Raw genomic sequence first — 14,729 nt, forward strand, 5'->3', positions numbered from 1 at the left:
AGGACAAGACCCTAGACACTAAAAAATACAGTGACAACTTTGAAAAGATTCAAACAAGATAACTAGGGTTTTCTAACATAGAAACTCTAATCTAGAAACCCTAATTCAAAACATACACAAATTCAGTAACTAACATGCTTCCAATTTATTTATACAGATAAGAAAACACTATAAACACTCTAAAACTCATGTATTATTATTTATGCATAAAATCATACCTTTTAATGCATAAAATATTAAGAAATTATCATATGCTCACACAACAACCTAGTTTGCTTCTAAATAAGTACATTACATCCTAATAGCAATTTAAATTCATATAAACAATGGCAATACAGTAAGATACACTCAATTGCCACTTATCATAATTAAATTAATTTTATAGTCAATTTATGTAATTAATTTCCAAAAATAACTTTATAGAAACATAACCAAGTTCAAATAGAAACTTCTAGTTCCAGATTAATGTAATATCAGTAAACAACATCACCAAAAATAAAAACAGTGACCAAGGGTCCAAGTGGAAGTTAGGGAGCCTTAGTAGTGAAGCCTTAGTAGTGGGTACGATATATTGAAGCCAGCCCTCCTCTATGGAAGATTCAATTGTTAAGACCCATTTACCCTAGTTGGACTTAATTGTAATAGGGTAGTTTTAATAGATAGATGGACCTAATAGACAATAGTACAATAGGCTAAGTTATAACCTCTACTTGTTTTGTTTGTCTTAGCTTTTTCAAAATTTTCTCTTTTGGGGAAACAGAAAAGACACATGGAGCAGGAACCAAGAAGATCTGAAAGACTAAATGGCCAGGGAAGAGGCTGAGGCAGATGCCGAGGAAGGGGAAGGGGGCGAGGAAGACGAGTAGCCACCACCCCAATATATGAGGAATCTCCAGCAGCCCCGAGAGTGCCGGAAGCACCCAATGTAGTGGAAGAACTGACAGCTACTGTTAGTTGAGAAAATTTGGAAAAAGAAAATGCCCGTCTTAGGGTAAAGCTAAGGAGAAGGGAAGAAGAGTTCCAAATAAACTCATGGCAATAACAACAAGTTGCGCAACAAGTCATTCCTCTAGCACAATTACTACAGTTGGCAGAACCTCGCTACAAGGCAACGTATGAACGTTTTAGAAAGCAGCAACCGCCAAACCTTGATGGCGGATCTGACCCAATAGAAGCAGAAGAATGGCTTCAATCAGTGGAGTCCATTCTAGAACATATGCGGCTGGGAAACGAAGATCGAGTCTCTTGCGCTTCAAGCTTGCTAAAGAAAGACCCCTGCATCTGGTGGGATATAGTGAAGCAGACTAGAGATGTGAACATTATGACATGGGAAGAGTTTATCCAAGTGTTTAATAAGAAGTACTATAGTCCTGCGATTCTAGCCACAAGGGTGGATGAATTCATCGCGCTTACTCAAGGAATTCGACTGTGACAGATTATGCCAGGAAGTTTGATAGGCTGGCTAAGTTCGCGGCAGACATGGTACCCACCGAGAAGCTAAGAATTCAAAGATTCATGAAGGGATTGAAACCTATTATAGCCTGTGACGTAAATTTGATTCGGGGAATAACCACTTATGCAGAAACATTAGAGGTAGCTTTGGAAGCTGAGTAGGTGGAAGAAAGGATCTGGAAGGAAGGCGCAACCAGAAGGGACACAAAAAAGAATAACAATGAACAGAATGACCAAAAATGAAAACATGATGGTGGTCAAAATCAAAAAGCTGACAAGAAGAATAGGACTGCATCAGAAAGTAACGGGAATAAGAAGCCCTATGTGGAATATCCCCAGTGCCATATCTGCAAGAGGAAGCATTCAGGAGAATGCCAATATAAGACGAAAGGTTGTTTCAATTGTGGAGAAGAAGGACACATTAACAAGGATTGCCCAAAGATGAAAGACCAAAAGAAAGATGACAAGCTTGTGCCAGCTAGAGTTTTTGCTCTTACTAGAGGTGAAGCAGAAACTAGTAATACAGTGGTAATAGGTTAGGTCACTATCTCTGGTAAACTATGCAATGTTTTATTCGATTTGGGAGCTACGCATTCTTTTGTCTCTATGAATATGATTGATAGCTTAGATAAGCCATGCAAACTTTTTAGAGATAAGTTTGTCACGGAGTTACCCTCGGGGAAAAGAATGCTATCTAGTAGAGGGGTGTGCAGCGACGTAGTTAGAATCAAAGCAAAAGAATTATCAGTAGATTTGATCAAGTTAGACCTTAAGGATTATGATGTAATTTTAGGCATGGGATGGTTAGCAAAATATGGGGCAACGATAGACTGCAAGGGTAAGACAGTTAACTTTCAAACAGAAGGCAAAGAACAGTTCACCTTCAAATGAGAAGTTTCTCGAACTCGCATACTGATAGTCTCAGCTCTCAAAGCTCAACGATTAATCAATAGTGGTTGCCAAGCGTTTCTAGCTAGTGTGGTGGACAAAACACGAGAGACGCAGCTTGAACCAAAGGATGTACATATTGTATGTGAATTTCCTGAAGTTTTTCCAGAAGATCTACCGGGATTACCTCCAAGTAAAGAAATTGAGTTTGAAATAGAATTGGCACCTAAGACGGCACCAATTTCGAAAGATCCCTATAGAATGACACCTACTGAGTTAAAAGAGTTAAAGATACAACTGCAGGAGCTTTTAAACAAGGGTTTCATCCGACCAAGCTACCGCCTTGGGGAGCACCAGTGCATTTTGTCAAGAAGAAGGACGAAAGTATGAGGATGTGCATCGACTATCGAGAACTAAATAAAGTGACGATCAAGAACAAATACCCTTTGCCTCAAATAGACGATCTTTTTTATCATATACAAGGATCTACAGTATTCTTGAAGATATATTTGCGGTCGGGGTATCATCAGCTAAAAGTACGAGAAGAAGATATCCCAAAGACGACTTTTCAGACTAGATATGGACACTACGAGTTCCTCGTAATGTCTTTTGGCTTAATGAACGCACCATCCACGTTCATGGATCTTATGAACAGAGTATTTAAGGATTACCTGGATAAGTTCATGGTGGTGTTTATAGATGACATATTGATCCACTCAAGGACAAAAGCTGAGCATGAAGAGCACCTGCGACTGATGTTGGGATGACTCAAAAGTCATAAATTATATGCTAAGTTTAAGAAATGCGAATTCTGGCTAGAGAATGTGGCATTTCTAGGACACATTGTGTCTAAAAATGGGGTAAAAATAAACCCAGCCAAGATCGAAGTAATGAAGGACTGGCCCAAACCCAAGAGTGCCATGGAGGTGAGAAGTTTTCTGGGATTGGCAGGATACTATAGACGATTTGTTGAAGGGTTCTCCAAAATAGCTACACCCTTAACGAATTTGACACGGAAGCAAAATAAATTTGTATGGACGGAGAGGTGCGAAGAAAACTTCAAAATATTAAAAGAAAAGCTTATATCAGTACAAATTCTATGCATCCCAAACGATAAGGGCAAGTTTGTAGTGTATTGCAACGCGTCGAAGCAAGGACTTGGATGCGTTTTGATGTAATAAGAAAAAGTTGTCGCATATACCTCGAGATAGCTAAAGGAGTATGAGCAGCAGTACCTGACCCATGACTTAGAATTAGCAGCGACGGTTTTCGCTTTAAAGATTTGGAGGCACTATCTGTACGGAGAAAGGTGCAAAATCTATACGGACCACAAAAGTCCAAAGTACTTCTTTACGCAGAAGGAGCTCAATATAAGGCAACAGAGGTGGCTGGAGTTAGTAAAGGACTATGATTGTGAGATCTTATATCATCCGGGAAAGGCTAATGTCATGGCAGACACACTTAGTAGGCAGAGTTATGGAAGCTTATCAATACTTAAGGGGATAGCTCAACATATACAAGATGATATTAAGAGGTCCGTAATTGAGCTAATAACTGGACAACTAGCTGACCTCACAATCAAGTCAATACTAATGGAGGAAATAAATGAGAAACAACAAGAGGACGAGTTTCTTCTTAAGATGAAGGCCGTTGGGAAAACTTATACAGAATCTTTATTTATTTTCAAGTAGATCTAATATTAAACAAATTAATATGAGATAACCTAGAACATGTTTCTAAAATTGAATTCAAAGAGAAACAATGATAAGAATACTTACAGCATACACAACGGAATGAAAGAGTCCTTCCTTCAGTTTCTCTAACCCTTGTATCATTACTGTCGCAGAGTATTATCAAGAAATTGAACCGATCTTCAATTTTTTTCATAGTCTTCCAAAGTATCCTTAGAATCACCTAGACTAGAGTGAGAAATTCTCAACATATGAGATAGATACAGAGAGAAGAAGAGAAAATAACAAAGAGGATTAGAAAATGACTTGTGTTTAGAGAGATTCTAAAATCTATCAGAAAATCTGACTTGTGACTTGTCAAACTTATGATTTCATCTTTCACTTAGCACTCATTTTATAGACTCAATTAGGCCATTTAATTTAATTAAAAAATAAATAAAATAATATCTCATTAACAGCCCTACGTCGAAATTATCATGGGCTTTAGGCCCGTGAAATTTCCCATTTGATTATAAACCCATTGGATTTAAAATCTAGGTATGTATTATTTCCTATTGATTTAATTAATTAAATAATTATTTAAATCCTTTATCAAATTAATTATTTATAATTTGAACCTTGATTTAAAATTATTTATTAATTTAGATACCAATTTATTTTAATTAATAAATCTTCCCTAATTTCTCTTTTCTTCTCAAAATTACATAACTCAGTGAAACTATCCAAAATTGACCTGGTCAACTTTGATAATGCTAATTGATAATTAAATCAAATAATTGAGACTATCTAGATGATTTTATCCAAGGTACAATGGGGACCATGGACCTATGAAATCAAGCTCCAATAACTTATCATAAATCTAACAAATAAATTTACTAACTTATTAATTCCTCGTGATTCCACTAAATACTTAGAATTGCACTCTTGAATTCATAGAACACTCTATAACAAATATAAATACGCTATTAATTATCCATTGTTACAACCATAATTGTCACTCAATCCTCTGTAGACGGTCTACAATGAGATGAGACTAAAATACCGTTTTACCCCTCATTGTATTTTATCATTAAAACACTTAGGCCATTGTAAATGATATTTCAGTAAACTAATTTAATTACTGAAATGAGATCTCTATCATTTAGCACCTTGAACCGAACTAAAAGGAAACCATCGTTTCACTTCTTCATCAGAAGCTATAGATGTTCATATCTATGATTAACACTCCCACTTAATTATACTACCAAGTTCCCAAGATGTAAGTGTGAGCTAGTCCATAGGGTAAGCTGGTAACGAACAAGTCAAAGAACTCAAATAATACAATCAGTAGAATACTAGCCACTCAGAATTGAGATTGAATTGACCTATGGGCAACTATATGATATGACTAGAATAGTTTATAACGGTATGTTTACTTATCTTATCAACTGTCAATATCGGTCCTGTCCGATGTAACAAATACACCCGATCTTATCTACTTTGCTAATGTTCTGGAAAGAACATAACACCACAATGTGTAAGTAGATCATATCGTAGATTGGCAAGTCAATGTAAATCCTGTGCACTGACTAATCTTAGGACTAACTTATTTTGAACATATAATCATATTTATATTCCACTATGATTACGTCACTATAAATACGATTAGCTATATGCTCGAGATTTAAAAGAAGTTTATATTAAACAAATAATCATGAAAATAAAACATGTGAGCAAAGTGATTGACCAAGTCAAAAAATGATTTCTATTTTTTATTGATAATAAAATGAGATTACAAAGAAATTTGAGTTTTAATTAGGGCATAAAACCCCAACAAACTCCCACTTGCACTAATTGAAACTGATGTTGTAATTATACTAATCTCATTTCCTAATTGAAACCCCAACAAAGTGATTGACCAAGTCAAAAAATGATTTCTATTATTTTATTGATAATAAAATGAGATTACAAAGAAATTTGAGTTTTAATTAGGGCACAAAACCCCAACAAACTCCCACTTGCACTAATTGAAACTAATGTTGTAATTATACTAATCTCATTTCCTTGATATGCTTATCAAATGTAGCTTCTGGTAGTGTCTTTGTCAACGGATCCACAAGATTGTCTTTAGATGCAATGTTCATAACCTTCACATCTCCCCTGGCCACATATTCTCGAATAATGTGATACTTCCCTTCCATATACTTACTCTAAGCCACTGGAAACACAAATGGATTCGTGCAGCTAGGGTCGAGTTCTCGCCTGGGTTCTCTCGACTCTGAGTTTGAGTTGCAGAGGGTGGCGATGTAGCTCTCGTGGTCGGGACACACATGGATTTGCGTAGCTGTGGTTAGGTTCTCGCCTGGGTTCTCTCGGTTCTGAGTTCGAGTTGTAGAGGGTGGCGATGGAGCTCTCCTGGTTGGGGTGTTGGGTTCAAAGGAGGGTCGAGCCTGGTGGTTCGCGACTTGTGTTGTGCAGCTGTGGGGTGGGCTCTCTCTCGGACTGGGTTTGGTGGCATCACACGGTGCTGAGCTGGGCTGCGACTGGGCTCTCTCATCTTCTTAGTGAGGTGCAGCTGATGGCATGGGTTCGCATGTCTGGGCTAGGGACGAAGATGCGAAAACCAAGGTTGCAAGGATGAGTCCGTAAAATGAACAGTAAAAAAGTTTAAAAATCCGTGTGTCAATAAAAATGTTAAAAAAATAGTTTTTTTGTCACTTTATGTAAAATTCTCTTATTAAAAGTCTAACTTTTTTCACGACATTTTAAAAATGTAATACACAACTGCAATTAAAACTACTACTGTGGCATTTATAAAATCAAATGGTAAGATGTTACAATGCTTTATATGTGTTCTGAATTCTTACGTGTGATTGTGAATCACAAATATCTTCTTACAATGACTCAAAGTTTCAGCAGAAAATTTATTCACAATGCAGCAATAACTTTTCCAAGACTCCAAAAGATTTCAATGATGAATCAATTAAGCAAATAATCTCCAAAATCGTAGGTAGGTGATCGTCAATAAAGCACAAGCTTGCAACCTGATTTGTTCATGCACATGGCAGCAAGAATTTCCCAACAAAAATCCCATCAAAATCAGTCATAACATTCAACCAATTCATTTCAAGAATTCCTCAAGGTCATACGATCTATACTGAACCAAAACAATATCTCATTACCACCACCATTTATCTAAGCAAGTTTAAAAAAACACAAACAACATTAAAAAACCAAATAATATGTAAACTCTTTTTTCTTTTCTTTTTTAGATTTTTTCATACATTTTTTTAGGGTAGGTACCCTATATTTTTTGCAAACTTGAGCTTTGGTACCTCTATTATGAATAGTACTCATACAGTAATTTTTATTTTGAATTTGAAAATTGGTTAAAAATGGTATATTCCCCTCTAATTTGGTTGACCTACTTTATAAAATGACCAAATTACCTTTCATTATACTAAATTAATTAATAACTAAATCATTAAAATTAATTTTAAAATAAAAATTATTGACACCGTTTTTCGTCAATTTGAGAACATAAAAATATAAATTCAAGAATTGAAATATAATAAAATAAGTAACACAAATTTTATAATGGTTTGACAAAAAAATAAAAAAGACCATGCATGACACAAAAGAAAATGTCTTTGAGTTTGTTTATTTTAAGCATGAGAATATGTAAGTTAATTAATTAATTGATTAGAAAATCACATCAGAAACAGAAAGACTTTGAAAAAAGCTTATGAATTATTGAATTTCCTAATTGACAGAACCAGTTGCTATGACATTTTTCGCAACATTTTGCCCATGATTGCATCTTAGGGGAATTCAGTAATTTTAACTTCTCACCATCATATTATTCATTATTTGTCTATTTTCTTGGTTTAATTTTTCTGTCTATTTCAAAAAAAAAAAATCACTTCTTTCTTGAATTTAGTTCATTAAATTCGTTTTAATTGTTTTCCTTCCAAATTCTTTAGTGTTGCTTATTGCAATATTTTACACAAGTCAATCCCTGAGTTGACAATTACTAGAATATTGAATATTAATAGTGTACACTTGCAGATCATAAGAAAATTCACAACAATTTTGTATTAAAAACACTAAATGCTACACTATCCATATATGTATTCTCATCAAATATGTAAATTATAATTATTTAATTATAACATATTTAATTCTCACTTCTCAGATCTTAAACAAAAATTATAAATCATGTACATGGTGATCAGACATTTACAAGTATTAAACACAAATTAAATAAGTCAGAATAGAAATGAAAAAGAAAATTATAAAATCCTTGTGGAAAATAATACGAATTCAAGTGACTACATTAAAAACCCTAGAAAAACATTTAGTTCATATTTATAGAGGAAACCATTAATGACATTGAATTTCATAAGAGAAATATAAAAGGAGAAGAAGAATAGAAATAAGAAGAAAGTTTAGATATGCTTCTCTCACTCTTCTTTAGCCTCTCATGAGTCTCTAGGGTTTTGAAACCTAACCTAAAACGTTTTCTTAAGATGTATTTATAGTGCCACAACCTTTGAGTGATGAAATATAAAAAATACCATTAAAAAACATGACTTAAATCCTCAGCTTCGGGTACGGTCACACTATTGTATGGGTGCAACTGCAGTGGATAAAATATTCACCTAGTTTAAACTCTATATCAACTAGTGATAGTGCTTTGACCATAACTCAAAATTCAAGAAATATCTATAACTTCTGTGCATTATTCCAGAAAGTGAAGGAATCATTGTCTAAATTTGGCTTGATTAAGGTCACTTATATTATATTGTTTTAGTTATTTTTGTTTTAATTAAGCTCACCTATATTTTTTGTGCAGGCAGGCAGCAACAACATGCAGATACTCATATTTCACATTGGATGGAATATATGGGATTTGAACAAACTAATGGTATATTTAGAACTAACATTTTTTTAGTTTTAATGCTTTAATTAATTAAATAGCTGATCAACCCATTGATGTCATGAATCTATACATTATTCTTCAAAAAAAAAAAAAACATCACCAAAACCTTATTAATTAATATTAATATTAATTAATTTAGAGAAAGAGTGAGAGAATGTCATTTTAAAGCATTGTTGGCCTCTTGTGATCTCAGCCATTATTTCAAAAATAGAAAGAATAAAACAGAAACCGTACATTTTGTCAAGAGAATTGAAAAGATAAAGAGTTAAATTAGCATGACTTAAAAAAATACCTGCTATGCTAGCACATTAATCTAATCATTTTCCTATGTAATCTTGATCCTTTTACCTTTAAGCAAAGATTTTCCCTTGTTCTTTGGCTCCTTGATAATCTTCTCCCTGCTCCTCATCATTTCCTGACGTTCCTCCTCTAAGAACATATTGACACCAATAATTTCCTCGTAATAATCTTCATACACTTTTTTCCAATAGATAAACCTTTTACCGTGATGACGAAGATCACACGTACAACATGGAATCCGTGTCTCCCAAAATTTGTTGCTTTGTTTTTTGGCGGACAAAATCCTCATTTCCTTGCAAGTGCACTCCAACTTAGCCACCTCAGTACCCGGAAGAAACTCCAAAATCTTCATCTTCAGATCTGAGTGGAGTCCCATAAAGCATGGCAGACTCGGCAACCCGGCCTCTTCCCGGAGCTTTATCTTGAGAGGAAAGGCAAGTTCATCTCTCACACTTAAAAAGAATTGTTCTAAACCGTTGCGGTGTTGTGCTAATAATGGAAAACGAAGTATCGATTCTAGTTTATGATCGTATAACGATACTTGAAATACTACTGATCCTTCTTCTTCTTCCGATCCACAACTACTTGACCCTGCAGAGACAGTCAAACATTGCCCAAAACTTTCAAAATCCAACTTTGCTACTACTGTTTGTGGTTTATGACCATTATTTTTGTTATTTTCCAAAATCTCAGATAAGGTGTAGCAAAACGACACCGAGGGCCGACAATGATCATCATCAACAACAAATACTTGTTGAAACTTATGATCGACTCGATCTCCTGAAATCGGATCATATCCAACGAAACCAGACTCTATAAGAATGGCATGAACTGCAATTGCCATGAGCATGTGAATGTTAATGTGATGGTTGTCTCCTGATTCTTCTCTGAGCACCTTTCTCAGGAAACAAACATACGCACCACTATTACTATTATTACTATTATGTTCATCAACATCCATGTTTTCTGCAGCACTAGGTTGAGGGATTATTGACTCCTTCTCCTTCTCCTCCTTCTCCTTCTCCTCTCTCTCTTCATTCTGCGTCCTCAAATAATTTTTGCTTAAAAACTCAATCATGTAAAAAATCTCCTTGTAGTACCATGATTTAGGAGACACTTTCTTTCGTTTCCTTTCGAGGCGGTTGCACTTACTGCAAAGTTTCATGATTTTCTTTGTCATATTGTTTTGTATATGAACTTGTACCACTAATTCTATCTTCTTTTGTGCTCCGAGACTTTAAAATAAACTTAAATTCCTAACTTAAACAAAAATATAAGAGCACTTTCCGTTTCCCTTTCCTTCTCCTGTTAGAAAATTATAAAATAAAAAAGCAAGTTTATATTTCACCAAACCAAAATAAAAATCTAAGAGAACTTTCCCTTTCTCTTCTCTTCTCCTGTTAGGAATGTAAAAAATAAAAAAGCAAATTAATATTTCACCAAACCAAAATAAAAAACTAAGAGAACTTTCCTTTTCTCTTCTCCTGTTAGAAAAATAAAAAATAAAAAATCAAATTAATACAGAAACACATGCAACAACTCAGAAGTATACACAACCTTTTGCATTCACAAACACATTACAGATTCAGCAAAATTATCTCAACATCAATTCTCTCATCAGTAAAAAAAAACCCCCAAAATAAGAAAAACCAACTCCTAAAACAGTAATTCTGAGAATAATTTCACTTCCAGAAAGTGTTGAGTTAATTATATTGTTTTAAATATGCCTATAGCATTTTAATATTAAATCAGCACATAAGCAAGATTCAAATTAGTATTCCTACAAAAACTTAAAGCTACATTGTTTATAGAAAGAGAGATGAAAAAACTAATTGTCCTTTACATAAACACAGAAAACTAAACTCAACACCTTATATTTAGATTTAGAAATAAGTAAGAGTTTATAACTTAACTACACTTAAAAAAATATAGAAGAGCTAAGAATATAAATATTTAGAAGTAGATACAAAAAAATTAAGAATAGTAAAAGACCTGAACGATAAAATTCTTCTACAACCAAACAAACAGTTTGAATTTAATAAAACTTGTAATCAGTCAAAGAATTTGGAATGTAACCAAATGATCCAAAACATCAAAAAAATTATTCATTCTACGAACAACACTAACAGACCACAACTAACACATATACAAAGAAAACCAAAATTTGTCAACAAAAAAATAAATTAAGGATACTCATATTTACAAAATCATGATAAGAGCGAGCCTGATTAAGAACAACAAAAGCAGATCGAATCATGCATAAAAATACAAACGCAAACCCCTAACCTTTTCCATTAAATAGAAACAACAACTATGAGTAAGAAAGAACAAACATCAAACAATCAATACCATCAAACCCTTGACAGGAAGAGAAAAAATACAATTACCAAATAGAACACGCCACCACCGGAGACAATGCCAGGCACACCAAAGCCGAGCAAGAGTACTTGGTGCCACAGCCACAGCCACAGCCACAGCCACAGACCGAGTGAGGATGGCGTCGAGATGGAGAGAGTAGCGGAGCCAGGAGAACGTCGAGACAGAGATAGAGATAGTTCAGAAGTGAGGGAGATAGTGGACGATTGAGATCTGATATTTTTTGGGAGATATATAATGACCAATGTGATTTAGATTAAAGATAAAAAAAAATCTTGCCGCCAGAACAAATAATAAATAAAAGAAACCCTAATAAAATAATGATGGCTTGGGCTTGGGCTTTTTATTATTGTTTTTTTACTCCACGAAATTTAACAAACTTAAAAACAAAACCAACTTAATCTATTTTTTTAAAAATTAATATTTATGTAAAAAGTTAAGAGTTTACACATTTATACTTATAAGAATAAATAATAACAATTTTGTTAGGGATAAAATAATATAACCAAAATATATTAATTATTATTGTATATAACTGATTTCATTTGATTTAACACAATATTATATTTCCTTAATTTACTCACAAACTTAACAAATTTCCTAAAATAGCTTAATTAATCAATTTGTTGACTTATTACTAATTTATTTTATAGAAGATTTGACTACTAAAAAATCATTATTATTATTTGAACAATGAATGTGAAGCTACAACCAACGTGAAGACCATACCAATATTAAGGTGGCATGGATTATTGAGAAAATTAAGTATTTTGAGTACCGATTGGTAGTTATTTATTATTATTATTATTTTCTTATGTTTCATTCAAATCTAATACAAAATTTAAACTTTTACCCAACTTCTATATTAGATGCATCTGATTTTAATAAAAGTTTATTATAGCACACTTGTGATTTATATATTTTATGTCCATTTTATATATGTTCTGTTTCATATATATGTTCTGTTTCATACTTTGACGTTCATTATGGCTAATTTCTTTTAGGACATTCATATTTATTATAGAATATGACATACAATTTATTTCGTCTTAATTTTTATACTGCTTACATATTCAGTTTATATGTAAGAAAACTAAATGTTGTTTTTATTTTATTTAATATTACCAAAAAGTATATAATTATATAAAAAAATACCATTAATTATATAATTAAATAAATGATGATTTTTTATGTATAACATAATAATTAGTGGTAGTTTTTTTTATATTTTTTTAAACTTTGATGTTGATAGTGTTATTTTCATTGGATACTAAAAAGTATATATTTTTTTAATTATTTATATCTGCTTTTATTGTATGTAGGATACCAAAAGGTATTAAAAATAAAAAAATAAAAAAGTATTTATAAAAAAAAAATTATTGATGGATACGAAATAGTATTTTTCTAGTTGTTAAATTGATCATTTTTATACTATATATGTTTGCAAGTATGTTAACAATGGATATTTGTTTATGTAATATACTCATATATTTATATATAATGTTTGGAAAGAGTATTCAAATTAATAAACAAATACATTTAGCTACCCATAAGTACCACTTTCGTTAGATTGAAGTTGCTATAGTGTTTTCTTTGTTGTTCTTGGCTGCATTTCACTTGATTGCAGTGAAATCTTGTTGTTGTAATCTAACAAATATCATAATTACATTTGAGATAGGATGAATTCCAATTAATTGGGATTGATATATGAGAGTATCAATAAACTACAAGTAAGTAAAAATTGCCAAATATTGATACGGGGAACTTTCAAGAGTAACATGTTACATTTAGTTACCATTATATAAAATATCCAAATCAAGGAAAATATTTAACTAATTATGGATATGACAAAATAGGTCTTTCAAAAACAAAAATATATGTAACATTTACATAATAATTTGATACAAATAAGTATTTAAAATTTGTCATAGATTTAGATACTATTGAGTATTTAGCTATTATTTTGATAAATATAAATATCCAAAGTAACATTTACCTACTAATATTATACTGGTAGACATCAAATTACAATCATTGATTTAGATACTATTGAGTATTAAGTTACTATGTTAGTAAATACAAGTGTTTAAAATAACTACAAAATTCAAAACAAAAACTAGTTAATAACACAAAAGGCGATTATAAATTATTTTGTACATATAAACAAAAATCACAAGAAATTTCATAATATAGACATATAAACTAAAAAAAAGTAAAATTTTAAACTAATACAAAAGTTATACTGAATTCATAAGTCATTATTATGTAGACCACAAAATATATACCCATAGACAGCTAAAAGTAAAGCAAATATTGGAACAATACATTTTTTTTTTAAGAAATAAAGTGATTCAGTAATAAAAAAGCCAATAAAACAAGAAAATAAAATGATATATCAAAATGGTAAGTAACAAACACCTTATTAAATTAAAAAAAAAAAGAGGTACAATAAAATGGTAAATAAATTTGAAATATATACTATTAAGGTTAATTAATATTATAATGTAGGTATATCAAAATATGCATAACAAATTAGTAATTAATTACAATATAATGTATGTGAGTGTAAATCTTCCAAAATTTAATCGTGTATTAAGTTAATAGTTTTTATCATTAATTAGCTCATTACATATATAATATTTTTTAATAGTATATAGAAAATATATGTTCACTTGATCTATATTTTATATAATATTAATTTTAACTATTTATATGTACCAAAAAACAAACAACTTGATGTTGAATGCATCATAATATACACTATGACAACCTTAAAATAATCATAAAATTATCATTTTATAAAAATTAGACAAAATTGCCAATGCCATTTGAAAGTCATTTCTCTCGTTTTCTTTATCTTCTTCTCATTAACTTCTCTACCTATAACAATAAAAAATAAAAATAAAAATAAAAAATCTCTGCTATTAATACCACCATTAAAACACCTACAATCCATCACGTTAAAGCACCATAATTAAAAAAAATTAATAATTCAAAATCCATTTGAAAACTTAAACGAAAGAAAATATTCACTCAAAATACAAATTTATGGATTTTTAACACATGTACAAGATTTTTTTTATTTTGTTTGCCAATTTTTC

At 31.8% G+C, this 14,729-nt stretch overlaps 1 protein-coding gene across 1 annotated transcript; it reads right to left on the reverse strand.

Moving 5' to 3' along the window:
* Positions 1 to 6,800: 6,800 nt before the first annotated feature.
* Positions 6,801 to 11,882, reverse strand: LOC133831377 (putative F-box protein At1g23770). Its single transcript, XM_062261644.1, has 2 exons — positions 11,640 to 11,882; positions 6,801 to 10,403 (listed from the first exon to the last, which is right to left on the reverse strand). Exon 2 carries the CDS (start codon positions 10,328 to 10,330, stop codon positions 9,278 to 9,280), a length of 1,053 nt encoding a protein of 350 aa, XP_062117628.1. The 5' UTR covers positions 10,331 to 10,403; positions 11,640 to 11,882; the 3' UTR covers positions 6,801 to 9,277.
* Between the last annotated feature and the right edge of the window lie 2,847 nt (positions 11,883 to 14,729).

Source organism: Humulus lupulus, chromosome 4, assembly GCF_963169125.1.
Source record: "Humulus lupulus chromosome 4, drHumLupu1.1, whole genome shotgun sequence".
Lineage (NCBI taxonomy): Eukaryota > Viridiplantae > Streptophyta > Magnoliopsida > Rosales > Cannabaceae > Humulus > Humulus lupulus.

What these genes read in the sequence shown, in the direction of transcription:
- LOC133831377 (XM_062261644.1), bottom strand. Translation starts at nt 10,330, where the DNA reads ATGATTGAGTTTTTAAGCAAAAATTATTTGAGGACGCAGAATGAAGAG.